General features: G+C 49.1%; 1 protein-coding gene and 1 long non-coding RNA gene across 3 annotated transcripts in view; one reads left to right on the top strand and one right to left on the bottom strand.

The window, feature by feature from the left end:
• Positions 1-5,515: 5,515 nt before the first annotated feature.
• Positions 5,516-16,640, bottom strand: part of LOC308584213 — a 264,753-nt gene continuing 253,628 nt past the window's right edge. The window contains exon 3 of the long non-coding RNA XR_014006649.1: positions 5,516-5,571. This is a non-coding gene — a long non-coding RNA (uncharacterized lncRNA). The remainder of the gene's footprint in view (positions 5,572-16,640) is intronic.
• The window catches only part of SRF (serum response factor), a 73,426-nt gene continuing 71,077 nt past the window's right edge, over positions 14,292-16,640 (top strand). Inside the window, exon 1 of one of the 2 annotated variants that reach the window (XM_081188631.1) lies at positions 14,292-15,007. In XM_081188631.1, the coding sequence (XP_081044757.1) occupies positions 14,429-15,007 (579 nt within the window). In that variant the 5' untranslated portion in view covers positions 14,292-14,428. The remainder of the gene's footprint in view (positions 15,008-16,640) is intronic. The other variant, XM_081188632.1, reaches the window with a different exon arrangement.

Here is a 16,640-nt window from a genome sequence, read left to right as displayed (position 1 = left end):
CAAGATGAGCGCCACAACCCCTGAGTCATCTGCAACTGGATCTAACGGTCAGACGTCCCTTTACCTTTACATTGATTATTGCTTTCAATTTTTGGATCAGTGGTCTCATCTGATGGTAAAATCCATGTTAAATTGCTGTTTTAGGGGTTGTTTTTAAAAGTCTGGAACAGATTAATTTGTTTTGCGTTACTTTCTATGGGAAAGCGTGCCTTGATTTTGGAACGCTTTGGTTTCGGAACGGACTTCTGGAACAAATTGAGTTTGAGAACCAAGGTACCACTGTAACACCCTTCAAGCAAATCAAGAGCAAATGCTCTTTATTGTACAACTGCCCAGATCAGATGCTCAATAAAAACCAGATATGATCTAACCCCAGCGTAAATGTTGCGCAAGCAAATCAGGATGAATACTCAAGAAACAGGGTTGCCTAGAGCCCCCCACAGACGCTGCTCCAAGTGGCTTTTCCAAAGATGCAGGTAAGTTCTAAACTGGTCCAGGGAGGAGACTCTAGAACTTTGGAGACTGCTTTGAAGTCACCTGGTTGAAAGGTGCCACCCATTCTGATTCTGTGGAAAACCAAAAACAGATCCATTGTGCTTGAATGCCCAGCCCTCCTGTTTGCAGGTTAGCTTTCTGGAGAAGAGAAGCGAGATCCACACTTTCATTGTTCCTTGCCAAGGACATCTCTTCCGGCAGAGGCCTGTCCTGCCCGCATTTCCATGGCAGCAGAGCCACAGAAGGCAGCAGGAAACAATATTGCGAAATAAATTTAGTATCCTGCATAGTGACAGATTCTGTGGCGCTCTTGACAGTTGCTGTGGGAACCGGGTCTTGAAAACTCATGAGATTCATGCACAAAATTCAAGTGTGAACTGGAAAAGGCTGTGATTCCAGGCTTAGGGGGCCATTTCAAGACCAGGCCAACTTTTAGGGAAATGCATTGGCTCCGGTTGGCCGTAGAACTGAACCTCTCCTGTGATGCTGTGTTCTCTTTACACAGGGGCGGAGCAAGGTGGCTGTGGCCCGCCCCTGGTGTCGCCTCCGAGGGGGGTGACAAAATACTGTGCGGCACTCAACGTCTGTGAGAGACGCTGTTGGTTAGGCCCTCAGCCATAGGGCAGCAGACTCCTCCCCGCAAGGCACAGGATCTCCCCAAAAAATGCTCAACAACTTTGGCTTCCCCAAAAAAGCTCCAGAACTCTGGCTCCCCTCAAAAAATATGAAATAAAGTCAAACCATTTTTGCAGACAATTAAAGAAAAAAAAATGGGGGGAGGCTGGTTGACAATAAATTTTCCGCACCGGGTACCACCTTACCTTGCCTTGCCAGTGCCTTTAGATGGTTGAATACATGGCTTAAAGTGCCAACAACCAGTTTTTCTGACAACATTTTATGTAATTTACATACTTACATGAATATTTCTATGCTGACATATCATAAAACATCAGGGTATCTTATGGGAAAGCAGTGCAGGTGTTTTAGTTGAGGTGTTGCATATACGTGTGAGTGTGTGTGTTTATTGAAGGTTTTTAACATATTAAGCACTAAAATCCAAACACATTTATAAGAAGCTACTAAAAAGCAATATATCCAAAAAGAATAGCAATAAAGAAAAAGGAAATACAGTGGTACCTCGGGTTACATACGCTTCAGGTTACAGACTCCACTAACCCAGAAATAGTACCTCGGGTTAAGAACTTTGCTTCAGGATGAGAGCAGAAATCGTGCTCTGGCGGTGCGTCAGCAGCGGGAGGCCCCATTAGCTAAAGTGGTGCTTCAGGTTAAGAACAGTTTCAGGTTAAGAACGGACCTCTGGAACGAATTAAGTACTTAACCCGAGGTACCACTGTAACTGGGGAAAAAATCCTTTATCACATTTATAGCATATAATCTAAACAGAAAAAAGAAACTCCCGCCTCCCTATCTGACAATTATCTGCAACCACAATTATTCAAACTGTTTAATGTATGCACTCTAGAATAGTTTTTACCAGGACCTCTTTTTTCCAGGGGGAACTCACAGGAACTCAGTTCCGGCACCTCTCAGGTCAGCCATTATAGGAGAAAGAGTGTTCATGGTAAATTCCGGCACCTTTTTTTCTAGAAAAATAGGACAGGTTTTTACCATCTGCCAAATAGAACTTTCCCTCCCAAGTCCATCCTTTAACTTTTAGTCACCCAGACAATGCAATATGACTCTTTCTAACGTCCTCCTAGTGATCTAAATATTTATCCAGTTTCTATATAAAATTTCTTATAAAGTCCTTTTAACCACTTACAGCAATTGTCAGCCAAGTCACAGTCCAAAAATGTTGCGTAATTGATATTCACCCAGTCCTACTTCCTTACAGTTCCTCCCCCCCTTACAGTTCTTCCAGTCTTTCATCAGCAGAGGTGTCACATATACGTATGTATAGACAATCACTTTCATGTGACCTTTTATAAAGCATATCTCCTGATTTGTTTGCTCAAAGTTTGTAGATGATGCCGGCTATTTTACTGAGCATTCATTCTAATTTGTTTGCGGGGAAGTTATACAATGTGGCGCCAATCCATTGTTATCCCACACTTCCCAGTGCGTTTTCCTGCCACTTTCCTTATCGCAAAAAAACACACACCCCAACCTGATTTTGGGGGAGTAGCTGGTTTGCTGTACAAGGGTGCCAAATCAACGGTAATTTTGCGACCTGATTTTGCCGGTATGTGATTGACTCCTACCTGAAAACCGCAACAGACTGGAAGCACCATACGTCTCCCAGATTTGAGTTTGCTTCTATCAGCCTGGGAAATCAGCCAATTCCTGATTCAGTGTTTGAAACTTTTGTGTTCCTACAAAGTAATAACCATGTTAAAAAAAAAGAGATGATGACCAATGCAGGAGTTAAAGGTAAAGGGACCCCTGACCGTTAGGTCCAGTCGCGGACGACTCTGGGGTTGTGCGCTCATCTTGCTTTACTGGACAAGGGAGCCGGCATTTGTCCACAGACAGCTTCCAGGTCATGTGGCCAGCATGACTAAGTCGCTTCTGGCAAACCAGAGCAGCACACAGAAACACTTTTTACCTTCCCACTGGAACGGTACCTATTTATCTACTTGCACTTTGACGTGCTTTCGAACAGCTAGGTTGGCAGGAGCAGGGACCGAGCAACGGGAGATCACCCCGTTGCGGGGATTCGAACCGCCGACCTTCTGATCAGCCAGCCCTAGGCTCTGTGGTTTAGACAGGAGTTACCATGTGCCTATTTCCGAAGAGACCCATGAATGCTTCCATGTAGCGACGCATTCTTGGCAATGACAAAAAGTAGACATGTACCACAAATAAACCTTTAATGATTTTATGACCCTGAATCATCTCGGTTTGCGTGCAACCAGTTGCATGTAACAAAGATTAGCCATTTGCCCTGTTCTTCAGGAGGTAGTCCTCTACTTGAAGGACTGTTTAGTCTACAGAGATGTTCACGTTGCCACCTACTCTGTTTCCATTGCATTCCCCCCTCCACTGGTGTCTGAAGCCACCTCCACCTGTTAGCTGCATTCCATATTGGTCCTGTGGTTTATTGACAAATGTGGCTGCTTGATGTGTTTTTTTTCTCACCTGCAGAACCAGATGCAAGGCAAAAGGTACAAGCATGCATGCAAGCACAGGTAACTTGCTGCATGAAAAGGAGTTTGGGTGGCAGTTGTAGGAGTGGGGGAACCAAACAAGTGATGTGCATTGGGTGAAGACAGATCTGTGTCCCTCCCTTATTTGAACAAGACCATGTAAATGTGGCTCAAAATGCAGCGGAGGTGGGGTGGGGGTGACCTCACCATGTTCTAAGCCCCCTAGTGTCAGCACGGCTTAAGTCCAGGTTAAAGATTAATAATAATTTATATATATATATATATATATATATATATATATATATATATATATATATATATTATTTGTACCCCGCCCATCTGGCTGGGTTTCCCCAGCCACTCTGGGCGGTTTCCAACAAAGATTAAAAATACATCAAAATGTCACACATTAAAAACTTCCCTGAACAGGGCTGCCTTCAGATGTCTTCTAAAAGTCTGGTAGTTGTTCTTCTCTTTGACATCTGGTGGGAGGGCATTCCACAGGGCAGGTGCCACTACTGAGAAGGCCCTCTGCCTGGTTCCCTGTAACTTGGGTTCTCACAGTGAGGGAACCACCAGAAGGCCCTCAGCGCTGGACCTCAGTGTCTGGGCAGAACAATGGGGGTGGAGACGCTCCTTCAGGTATACTGGGCGAAAGCTCACTAGGAAGGAGGAGCAGGAGAGACCTTGACGTTATTATGATTTATTGAATTTATATACTGCCCTATACCCGGAGGTCTCAGGGTAGTTCACAGAAAAAAATCAAAATATAAAACCACAAAATAAATAATCAAAATGAAAACAACCCAATAATCCAACCCCACTCCCCAAACCCCACATTTTAAAAGGGCAAAGGATGTCAATCAAATCAATCAAAGGCCTGGCTAAAAAGGAACATTTTTGCCTGGAGACTAAAGGTGTATAATGAAGGCGCCAGGCGAACTTCCCTGGGGAGAGCATTCCACAGACGGGGAGCCACCGCAGAGAAGGCCCCGTTCTCGTAGTGCCACCCTCCAGACCTCTGGAGGAGGAGGCACGCGAAGAAGGGCCTCAGGAGATGATCTCTGGGTTCAGGTAGGTTCATATGGAAAGAGGCTGTCCTTGAGGTATTGTGGTCGTGAGCCGTTTAAGGCTTTACAGGTCAAAACCAGCACTTGGAATTGGACCAGGAAACTACCATAATTGGTACCCAGTGCAGCTGGACCAGGATCTGTGTAATATGCTCAAACCGTATTGTTCCGGTGAGGAACCTGGTTGCTGAATTCCGCACTAGCTGAAGTTTCTGAACCATCCTCAGAGGCAGCCCTACGTATAACAGATTGCAGTAACCTAACCTTGAGGTTACCAGAGCATAGACAACAGTAGTTAGGCTACCCCTGTCCAGATAGGGGCATAGTTGGGCCACCAGCCAAGCTGATGGAAGCCACTCGGGGCCACTGAGGCCACCTGAGCCTCGAGCGATAGCAAAGGATCCAGGACTACCCCCAAGCTACGAACCTGCTCCTTCAGAGGAAGTGTAGCCCCGTCAAGTTCCCCAACAACAGGTAGCCCCTGGGCAGCAGCCCAAAGTAGGCTCACAGATTACCTGATCACAGCCTTCCCTATGATGGTGATGTATTACACCCACTGATCTATAAATCGCTCCATGCAAATTTTGTGCAAATAAATAAATCTTTTTTGGGGGTGATGCATTTATTTGGTTATGCATAAGTGGTCACCGTCATGTAACAAGTAGTGGTCCCAAATTTATTTATTTTTTTAAAAAAAGATTATTATTATTTAAATTACAGTTCTACAATCACATATCCAACATACAATATAAAGACAAGATTCCATAGAATCTCCTGAAATTATACTTTCTTTCTTTAAGCATTGCCTTCTACAAACACGTCTGAAGCAGTGGCGTAGCGTGGGGGGTGCAGGGGGGGCCGGCCGCACCGGGCGCAACATCTGGGGGGGTGCGCTCGCACTCGCAGCTCTCTGCCCCTACCTGGCTTGAGTGCTAAAATCCACGAGTTCGGGGGTGCAAATTACTTGCCTTGCCCCGGGTCCTGACAACCCACGCTACGCCACTGGTCTGAAGGCAATGTACAAAATACAAAAACTGCTAAAAAAACAAACCCTCCCTAAACCCAGTTAAAAACAGCATGGAAATTTGCAGCAGATAAATTTAAGGGCAGCAGAGAGTAGATACCCAGCGCTTTTTTCGGGGGGGGGGAATGCAGGGGTACACATACCCATAAACATTTCGTGGATCTTTGTACTTTTATTTATTTCCCCCGATTTGAATTATAAAATGGTGGTTTTCTTGAGTCAAAATGAGAGTACCCCTAAACATTTTTTTTTAGGTAAAAAAGCACTGTAGACACCCATTGCAGAGACCTACTCATCCTGCTGGGAACGCTTGTCAAACCATAAATGTCTTTGATGTTTTCTCGGGAAGTTCAGATAGTCGGCGCCTGTCATATCTTGACTGGAATGCTGTTCCGCGGAACAGGGGTAGCCGGGCTAAAATCCCCAAGCCCCGTTACAAATGCTGATTTTTAGCCACATCAGACCCCTCTCACTAGATACGATACATCCTATGCTGAGGTATTCAACCTCTGAATGCAATCTTTTGGGTGCCATGAGCAAATGGCCCTGACTTTTACGCCCCAGTAAGGAACTCTCAGAAAAGCCCCAGGGCAAATGCAGAACCAATCCTATGAAAAAACCCACCTGGTTTTCAGGGGAAGCATAATTAAAACTTTGCAGTGTTAAAAGCTGATGTCACTACTTCCTTCCACCCCCCCCCCGTACATTTGATAATTCTGTTAATTACCTTTTCCACGGTTCCGCCCTGTAGAAAGTGTGTGCATTATCTCGTGTCTACAACCCAACCCCAAATAGCTGCAAGTGTTGTAAAAGTCAGGCTTGCAAGCATAGATTGGGTCGTAGGCCAGATAACCCAGTAAATCAAAGTCTGAGCTTGCTGCTTCCAGAGCCAGGGGAAGGAGGCTGCTTTTTCCAGAACAAGATAAATAACACCACGGTTGTCATTTACTGCTGTACTTGCTGGTTCCCTCCCCAAAGGCCTAATAGACTGGAACTTTTTAAATTTTTAAGTGAATTTAACAGATCTTCAAATTGGAACTGCATTTCCCACAGGTATGCTCGATTTTATTTTTGCTCTACTCATATTCTGTGCTCTGACCAGAAACATTATATTGTCTGTTGAACTTTGATGACTAGAATTCTATAAATTCTGCCTTTTCCAGAAGCCTATTCATTTGTTCACTCTGCCTCCCACACATGCCATTGGCAGTTGTGTGGCGAGGATGGAGACCAGCTTGTTTCAACAATTTTTTTCCAGCTGGATGTGTATGTGTGTGGGGATATTTTAGATCTGTGCCTTAGGTTTTTATTTCCATTTTTTAAAGCCTACCCTTATTATTATTTTAATTGTTTTGTATGGTTGTAAATCGCCTTGAGACACATGAGAGGATTTAAAAAAAAAAAAAGATGAAACATAAAAGCAGGGATGTCCTTGGCAGAACCCCCCTTGGTGGTGATGATGACAACAACAACAACAACAACAACTTTATTTATACCCCGCCCATCTGGCTGGGTTTCCCCAGCCACTCTGGGTGACTTACAACATAACTAAAACCATAAAAATATATATCCTTAAAACCTTTTCTAAACAGGCTGCCTTCAGATGTCTTCTAAAAGACAGATATTTGCTTATTTCCTTGACATCTGACGGGAGGGCGTTCCACAGGGCGGGCGCCACTACCGAGAAGGCTCTCTGCCTGGTTCCTTCCTTGTAACTTCACTTCTCGCAGTGAGGGAACCAGAAGACCCTTGGAGGTGGACCTCAGCGTCCAGGCTGAGCGACGGGGGTGGAGACGCTCCTTCAGGTATACTAAGCTGAGGCCGTTTAGGGTTTTAAAAGTCAGCACCAACACTCTGAAATGTGCTTGTAGATGTACTGGGTGTCAGTGAAGATCCTTTAGGACCAGTGTTGTAGATGTACTGGGTGTCAGTGAAGATCCTTTAGGACCATTGTCCCATCAGCCCCACGTAGAGCGCATTGCAGTAGTCCAAGTGTTTAGGACCAGTGTTGTAGATGTACTGGGTGTCAGTGAAGATCCTTTAGGACCATTGTCCCATCAGCCCCACGTAGAGCGCATTGCAGTAGTCCAAGTGTTTAGGACCAGTGTTGTAGATGTACTGGGTGTCAGTGAAGATCCTTTAGGACCATTGTCCCATCAGCCCCACGTAGAGCGCATTGCAGTAGTCCAAGTGGGAGATAACTAGAGCATGCACCACTCTGGTGAGACAGTCCACGGGCAGATAGGGTCTCAGCCTGCGTACCAGATGGAGCTGGTAGACAGCCGCCCTGGACACAGAATTGACCTGCACCTCCATGGATAGCTGTGAGTCTAAAATGACTCCCAGGCTGTGCATCTGGTCCTTCAGGGGCACGGTTACCCTGTGCTGTTAAGCTGTTAAGTGGAAAAAAACAGGAGGGGTGGAAATGGAAGAGCGCCAGATATGCCTGAAGGCAAGGAGTACCGTATTTTTCGCCCTATAGGACGCACTTTTTCCCCTCCAAAAATGAAAGTGAAATGTGTGTGCGTCCTATGGGGCGAATGCAGGCTTCAGGAAGCTCTGCGCAACCCTCGGGAGACCGGCTCCGAGGGTTGCGCAGAGCTGCCTGCAGTCCCCGGCTCAGCGCAGCTCTGCGCGGCCACCGGGAGCCGGGCGCGAAGTCCCGCCCCGCTCCCGGTGGCCGCGCAGAGCTGCCTGCAGTCCCGGGATCAGCGCAGCTCTGCGCGGCCACCGGGAGCCGGGCGCGAAGTCCCGCCCCGCTCCGGATGGCCGCGCAGAGCTGCCTGCAGTCCCGGGATCAGCGCAGCTCTGCACGGCCACCGGGAGCCGGGCGCGAAGTCCCACCCAGCTCCGGATGGCTGCGCAGAGCTGCCTGCAGTCCCGGGATCAGCGCAGCTCTGCACGGCCACCGGGAGCCGGGCGCGAAGTCCCACCCAGCTCCGGATGGCTGCGCAGAGCTGCCTGCAGTCCCGGGATCAGCGCAGCTCTGCGCGGCCACCGGGAGCCGGGCACGAAGTCCCGCCCTGTTCCCGATGGCCGCGCAGAGCTGCCTGCAGTCCCGGGATCAGCGCACTTCTCCCCATAGCCAGCCCCACAAGCTCGGGGAACAGCGGGGAGGCAGAGCGCGCCTTCCCGCTGTTCCCCGACCTGGTTCTTCCAGCCCCGCACCTGGGGGGGGAAATACAATTTTTTTTCTTTATTTCCCCCCCAAAAAACTAGGTGCGTCCTATGGGCCGGAGCGTTCTATGGGGCGCAAAATACGGTAAGTTTTGTGTGCATCTGTGTATATGTGAACACGCACACGCGTGCAGGAGCATGAGTTCAAAACTGTTTGCAAATTAATTGAGCAGCAAGACTTATGAACTGCAATTCTCTCTCTCTTCTTTTCTGGCGTAGAATTGCCAGCCAATCTGACCCGGGGGCAAAATTCTTTTCCAATCTGAACTGCAATGATTAGATTCTGGCTGTAGAAGCAAAAGCACTACGGCTGGCTGCAGATGAACGATGGAAGTATTTCACTGTGCACATCGGTGGCTAGCAGGAGGCGGCAAAGGCCTCTGCGCATAACCAAAGTGTACTTTGACTGCATTTCAGTTTCTGCAACACTCCCAAACACCTTTTCCCACAATCTTCCTTCTGATCCCAAATATTTTTGAGATCCAGTTCAGATTCATGACCTGCATGCAGCAATGCGTGAGCATCAATGCATGAGCTCTCTGTATGCGGGAGGAGGCCTGGTGAGGGTTGTTAGTGGGGGAGCTCCATTGCCGCACAATGCACATGAAAAAGTGGATGAAGGAAGCATTGTGAGGTGACATCATCTCCTTCATGCTTACAGTGTTTTGCTCAAGCACTCAAAATTTTTTAATCACCTATAGAACTGGTCTGCAACCTGCTGTTTGGTTAATGCCAACCTGGGTGCAATGTTCTTCACCTGGTGCACATCACTCAATTCCCTTTTGGTCATGAGATGCTGAAGATGTGGTACCATTTTCTTCCTTGAGAAGTACATAAAACTAAAGGAGGAACATTATTTCTCTCTTTTCAATGCTCAGATCAACTCTACTGGATCTTGACTTTTACCCAGAGCATTTGAAAAAAATGAATTCTGTCTGTGCGCATGCGCAAGCACACTCTCTCATTCTGTGCCTTGGTGGGGGAGCTCATCGGGTGGAGAGGAAAGAGGGGGCTCATGGCTACAGCTTAAGAACCCAAATGTGCCTATCGGCCTAAAATAAGCTTACCAGATTTTTTAAAAGATTCTGGGGACACTTTTTTTTGAAAAGAAAAAAAGTTATTAAAATTGTTTTATTTTTTTAAAAAAATTAAGAAGTAATAACTTCTTTTCTGTGGCCTCCTCCATCGCACGGCCTTCCTTTGGGCCCCAGCCTGCTCTCTTGGGAGTGCTAGCCGCTGTGGAGTAGGCCCGGTTGGGCCTGGGCTTGGCCATGTGTCCTTGCCCTCCCGTTGCTCTCCTACCTCTCCTTCTCAGTGGCTGCAGCTGCTCTCCTCCTTCTCCCTGTGTCGGCTCTGGGGTTTTCCTGGCCCCGGAGCACCACTGGGCAGTCAGCCGGGTTCTCTCGCTCCCGGCTTGATTTGGGTCACGGGGGGGGGGAGGTGTCAGCGGTTCCCCCAGTTGACACGCCAGGTGTCCCCGGTTCCCCCTCGTCAGTGGCAGTGGCAGTCTCAATAGCCTGGAGCCAGCCTGGTAGCTGCTTGCTGCTGTGGTGCCCACCATTTTTTCCTACCATCTGTGACTGGGTTAAAGACTTTCTGATAGATCGGACACAAACAGTGAGGATTGGATGTGTAACATCTAATTCCTTAAAAATCAGCACTGGCACACCATGGGGATGTGTGCTAAGTCCCTACCTGTATTCATTGTACACATACGATTGTGTATCATCTGACCCGTCTATTGCAATTATTAAGTCTGCAGATGACACCACCATAATGGGTTTAATAACAGGTGAGACGAATCAGCGTATAGAGGGGAGGTCCAAAAAATATCTACATGGTGCCTATGGAACAACTTGTACCTTAATATCAGCAAGACAAAGGAGAAGGTGTTGGACTTTTGGAGGAAGAGAGGAGAACTAGCCCTGCTGTACATCGAAGAGGGCTGTGTGGAGAGTCTCTTCCTTTGAATTCCTAGGGGTTTATCTCACTGGAGACCTTACTTGGAAAATAAATACAACCCAGGTGGTTAAGAAAGCCCAACAGAGACTCCATCTCCTCAGGGTCTTGCGGAAGAACAATGTCAATCAACATCTGATGATCTCCTTCTACCGGTCAACAACAGAAAGTGTCCTTTCATACTGCATCACGGTGTGGTACGCTGGTTTGACATCATCTGATAGGAAGTGCCTACAGAGGGTGGTGAATACAGCACTAGATATTATGGGCTGTCCCATGAATCCACTGGATGACATTGATGAAGAACATTGCCTCAGGAGAGTGAGGAAAATTCTCAGGGATGATTCACACCCTGGCCGGCACTTTCTTGATCTCCTGCCCTCAGGCAAAAGATAAAGAAGCATGATTAGTCACACCAACAGGGTAAAGAACAGCTTCTATCCGTGGGCTGTTAGGCTGCTGAATGAAAAGATAACAACAGGGCAACCAACTTTCGGGTTTGGTGGGTGTGCGTCAGTAAACGAGGGGAATTACGACTAAGAGAGCTGAGTGGGGGGTACTCGTGTAATCTCACTGTATACAAGTGACAATAAAGTATTTCAATTTCAATTTTGCCTCGCCGGGAGTCTCCATATGATGTGTCTTGTGCCGTTAAAGCAATCATGCAACATTCATTCCCTACTAATAAATCTACAACACTTAAAATATAAATCCAGGGACATTAAATGAAATCCGGGGATGGATTTTGTCCGGGGACAGATTTGTAAATCCGGGGCCTGTCCCTGGCAAACGGGGATGTCTGGTAACCATAGCCTTAAAAGGTTAGTGCCCCCAGAGTTAGTGGAAGTGATGATAAATTGCAGCAGCAGAGGCAAGAGTAGCTGAAAAACAAACCAAGCTTTGGAGTAACGAGCCACGATTTGTATGCCCTTTTGCAAGATGACTTGTGATTTGTGGAACAGGTTAAAACAAACCATGGCTTAGTGTTATAAGCCATTTAAAGACCAGCCAACAACTAGGCCACATAATCTCGTAAAATTTTCCCAAAAAGAAGCTGATAGTGATTTATATTCTTAAATAAAAGACACATCATAGACAAGTTATAACGATGACTGGCGTATTATCTATATCTTTCTATGTATTCACTCTCAGTTATTTCTAAGAAATGAAATCCCAAAAAATTAGTATGAGCAATGCATTGTACATAATGTGAATTCATATCGTATTTTATTTATATGATTTATTATTCGCCATTTCTCCCTAAGGTTCCAGGGTGAGTTACAGCAATTTAATCATACAATTGAAAAAGTAAAACGGTTTGTATGCAATTATAAAAGCAGATAAAGCAATTCAAAGCAAAAGCACCAGGGTATAAATCAAATATTTCTGAGCGTTATCTATTTAGATAATACAGTGGGTTGAACAGACTATCTTTGCTGAGATTATAGATAATGCTGCATTTGTGAGTATGCTTCCTACCCTGTGATTAATATTGTGAGAATAGCTATTAAGTAGCCTTATCATCAGAATAAGCTTCTTTAAGTCCTCCACATTTTTTTTCTGTGGTGAATGGCTAGACTGCCCAAAGTTGCAAGGTGTCAACTCTAAAAAGACTCTAAGTTTGATGGAGAGTAAAGAGGGGGGCATGCCTATATTGCAAAGTTAGGAAGCTTAACCATTCTTCTTTACCTAAGAACACTGGGATGATTAACATCCTTGCACAACTCTAATCCCCAGGGACAGAACTCACTTGAACAGTGATTCCTTAAGTACGTAGGACTGATAGGCCTCCAGTCACTAATTATCTCCATTTTTAGCTGCAGCCAGGAAGCAAACTCAGCTCTGCATCTATATGGGATCCACTCCTGTGCCTATTCTTTAAACCTTGCTTTCTCTTGCTGATATTATATCATAAACCACTGTATGATACTCTTGTTTTGTTTTGTTTGTAATAAGGGCTAGATGCTGTTGTTGGCCACTGCTTCTTGCTTTCGCTGTTCCAAACTTTTCTCTCGTCTTCTGCCGCTTGGCAGTGCAGAGATTCTCAACTTTGAATACTTCTCATTTGGAGAGAAACTTCGGTGTGAAGAGTAGCTTGGACATAAATGATCCGATGCACCAATCCCACTCTTCCCAGGGAAATTTTTGTGTGGTGAGCAGCAGGCCTGGTAGGGAAAGGTGAATAGTTCAACTTCCCTGCTAACCCATCCCACCCCCGTCTGGAGTTTCTCCAGTTCAACCCCATATATTGGGAGTGTGAACAAGAGGGCTACCCCCAAACCACCTGATGAGCCTCCAGCGGCAGGCACGTTCTACCTCAAATCCAGGAGGAGTGACAAACGGCGCGGGGGGAGGAGGGAAGGTGTATCTGGACAAATTTAAAAAAATTCCTTCCAGTAGCACCTTAAAGACCAACTAAGTTAGTTCTTGGTATGAGCTTTCGTGTGCATGCACACTTCTTCAGATACACTTCGTATCTGAAGAAGTGTGCATGCACACGAAAGCTCATACCAAGAACTAACTTAGTTGGTCTTTACGGTGCTACTGGAAGGATTTTTTTTTATTTTGACTATGGCAGACCAACACGGCTACCTATCTGTAACTGGACAAATTTGACAGCCGAAATTTGGTGGCTCCGACTGAGCCCTTGGCGAGGAGCTGCTTCTCAGTCCCATGCGCCCCCTCACTTAGTTGGATCTCCTTAGGTAGAGGGGAAAGAAAGAAAGAGAGAGAGAAAGAAAGAAAAGAGATTTGCGATCATTTCATTTCATATACATACTATATGTCACGGCACATCCCCGCCCGTCGGTGCACGTGCCGATCTAGCCTCCAAGACCTACTTGTGAGTAAAAAAAAGAACATGAAACTCGGTGGGCTTACTCGCGAGTAAACACGCAGGGCTTCTCCTCCCCCCCCCCTTGGATCCAGCAGTCTCTCAGCTGCTGAGCCCCCGGGGATATTTCCTCCCGTCCGCCCCCGGCTCCTTGTCTCTCTTGCTCAATCCACGCTCTCCTTCCTTGCCTCCCTCCCAGGCAGCGGCTGCTGCTGCTGCTGCCCCGCCTCCTCTTTGCTCGGGAGAAGCACCGCCCCACTTTCCCTTTAAGAGCTGCGCCTCCGAGTGACGTCTCGGCGAACGCAGCTCTTTTGGAATGTATGCAAACGAGCCCTCTCCCGCCCCGTCCAACGGCGAGGCGAGCCCGGCCCCCGCCAGCCAACGGCGCGCGGGCGCCGCTGAGGGGTCGGCCAATAGATGCAAAGCGCCGGCTCGCACCATATAAGGAGCGCCCTCGCCATAAAAGGCAACATTGTATCGCTTTATATGGGGGGAAAGGCAGCGCGGCAGGAGGAGGAGGAGGCGGCGGCGAGGAAGGAGGAGGAGGCGGAGGGAGCGAGGGGGCTCCCCGGGCCGGCGCGCGTCCTGCGTGGAGCGTGAGCGAGAGGCTCGCGAGGCGGGCGAAGGCGGCGGCGGCAGGGCAGAGCGAGAGCGCGGAGGGGGCCGGGCCCAGCCTGCCGGCTCCGCGGCCCATGGCAGCGCCGGCCTGACCCGACCCGTCCGTCCCACACTGGCGCTGAGAGGAGGCGGCGGCGGCGGCACCATGTTACCCAGCGGGGCCGGGAACGGCGCTGCCGCCCTGCCCCGGAGCTCGGTCATGGGCATGGCGAGGACGTCCTCGGGCCGGCCGGGCGCGGGGCTGTCCCGCGGGGCGAACGGCGGCGGCGGCGGCGCTGCTTCTTCTGCTTCGGCGGCGGCGGCTTCTGCGGGAGTGCGCGGCGGCCCGGGCAACGGGACGGGCCCTCCGAGCGGCCCTGGGGCAGCCGTGGGTCGCTTCGAGCGCGACCGGGACTTGGGGGCGGCCGCGGCGGCGGCGAGCGACAGCGAAGGCAACTCGGAGTCTGGCGAGGAGGAGGAGTTGGTGGGCGACCGGCGCGGCGTGAAGCGGACTTTGGGCGACATGGAGCTCGGGGTGGTGGTGGGGGGGCCCGAGGCGGCAGCCGTGGCGGCGGCTGCAGCGGCTGCAGCGGCGGGGGGCTACGGCGGGGCGAGCGGCGCCGTCAGCGGCGCCAAGCCGGGCAAGAAGACCCGCGGCCGCGTCAAGATCAAGATGGAATTCATCGACAACAAGCTGCGGAGATACACCACGTTCAGCAAGAGGAAGACGGGCATCATGAAGAAGGTAACCGGGGCGGGGGGAGAGAGGGCAGATCGCGTGTAAGGGGGGTTATTTCTGGATAATAGGGGTCCTGTGCTGCTCCTCTGCCTGTAGAAAGGGGATGGAGCTCTTGACATGCTCGGAAGCACCGTTGTCTCAGGTGCACGTTCTCCATCGGAGCGCCCCGAGTCAACGCACCCGTCGGCTTTGGAGCAGCTCCGGGCTGGCTGGGTCTTGGGCAATTGACACCGGAAGGGGAGCCAGCCATGGGCCTAGCCAGCCAGCCCCGGCACCGGAAAGGCACGCCCCGCTCTGGCCCGGATTCAGCTCCAGGAAGGCCTCCCGCCGCCCCCCGGTCGTTGCGCGAGCCCTTCACTTCGAAATGCATCGCGGAAAGGGGGAAATGCATTGGAGGGGTCACCTCGGATGTATTCCCAGCCCGGGTTGCGTTCGGGTGAAAGGTCGGGGCAAATCCGTTGCAGCATCCTCGGGGGAGAAAGGTGCGCCTGTGTTTTGCAACAGGGGATTCCCCACCCACCTCACGAGCCTGCAAATCAGTAGGCAAACTTGGAGACCCCTGTCCCTTCCTTACCTCGTGCAGAAGAAGCCCCATTGAGTTCAGTGGGGCTGGGCTTTCAACATGCACGTGTTAGTTTGCGAGTGCTGGGTGTTTGCTTCCCTGTAAAGTGGCAGTGGGTGGAACTGACAGGCTGACCCAGAGCCTGGAACTAAACAAAACTCCAGCCAGTCCCCTGGTGGGTTTCCTCCGCTGATCCCTCTAGTTTTGAGGGCAAGAATCACAGTGCCATCCTGTGCTTGTCTACTCGGAAGCAAGTCCTATAGAATTAAATAGGGATCACTCCCCACTGTGTACAGAGTTGAGCCTCTGTTGGGAACTGAGTCTGCAATCCTAAACATGGTTACTAGAGAGTAAGCCCCCATTAACCACAGAGAGACATACAGCCAAGTAGACCCACATAGGTTTGTGCTGTGGGTGAATCAGGCTTGACTCAGGGATAAGGAACTTGTGGTCTTCCAGATGAGGATGGACTTTGATTTCCATCGATCCCAGCCCATTGTCAGGGGTCAGAGACTATCGGTTCTCCATCCCTGATTTAAAGCTTGATTTAGGGACGCGGGTGGCGCTGTGGGTAAAACCTCAGCGCCTAGGGCTTGCCGATTGCATGGTCGGCGGTTCGAATCCCCGCGGCGGGGTGAGCTCCCGTCTTTCGGTCCCAGCTCCTGCCCACCTAGCAGTTCAAAAGCACCCCTAAGTGCAAGTAGATAAATAGGTACCACTTTCTAGCGGGAAGGTAAACAGCGTTTCCGTGTGCTGCGCTGATGCTTGCTCGCCAGAGCAGCTTCGTCACGCTGGCCACATGACCCGGAAGTGTCTCCGGACAGCGCTGGTCCCCGGCCTCTTAAGTGAGATGGGCGCACAACCCTAGAGTCGGACACGACTGGCCCGTACAGGCAGGGGTACCTTTACTTTTAAATGTTAGGGCTCCTTCTTGAGACAGGCTTGCCCCTTAATGTGTGTTTTTTAAAACTTTCTTCCTGTTTAGGAACAGCATTAAAAGTTATTTATGATTCTAATAACTTTTAATGCTGTTGGAGGGGACCTTGAGGGTCATGTAGACCCAAAAATTGAGTCTCA

This window comes from Podarcis bocagei (genome assembly GCF_964188305.1).
Source record: "Podarcis bocagei genome assembly, chromosome: 3".
Classification (NCBI taxonomy): domain Eukaryota; kingdom Metazoa; phylum Chordata; class Lepidosauria; order Squamata; family Lacertidae; genus Podarcis; species Podarcis bocagei.
Note: the sequence above shows the minus strand (reverse complement) of the source record. Positions and strands in the feature narration are given on the sequence as shown.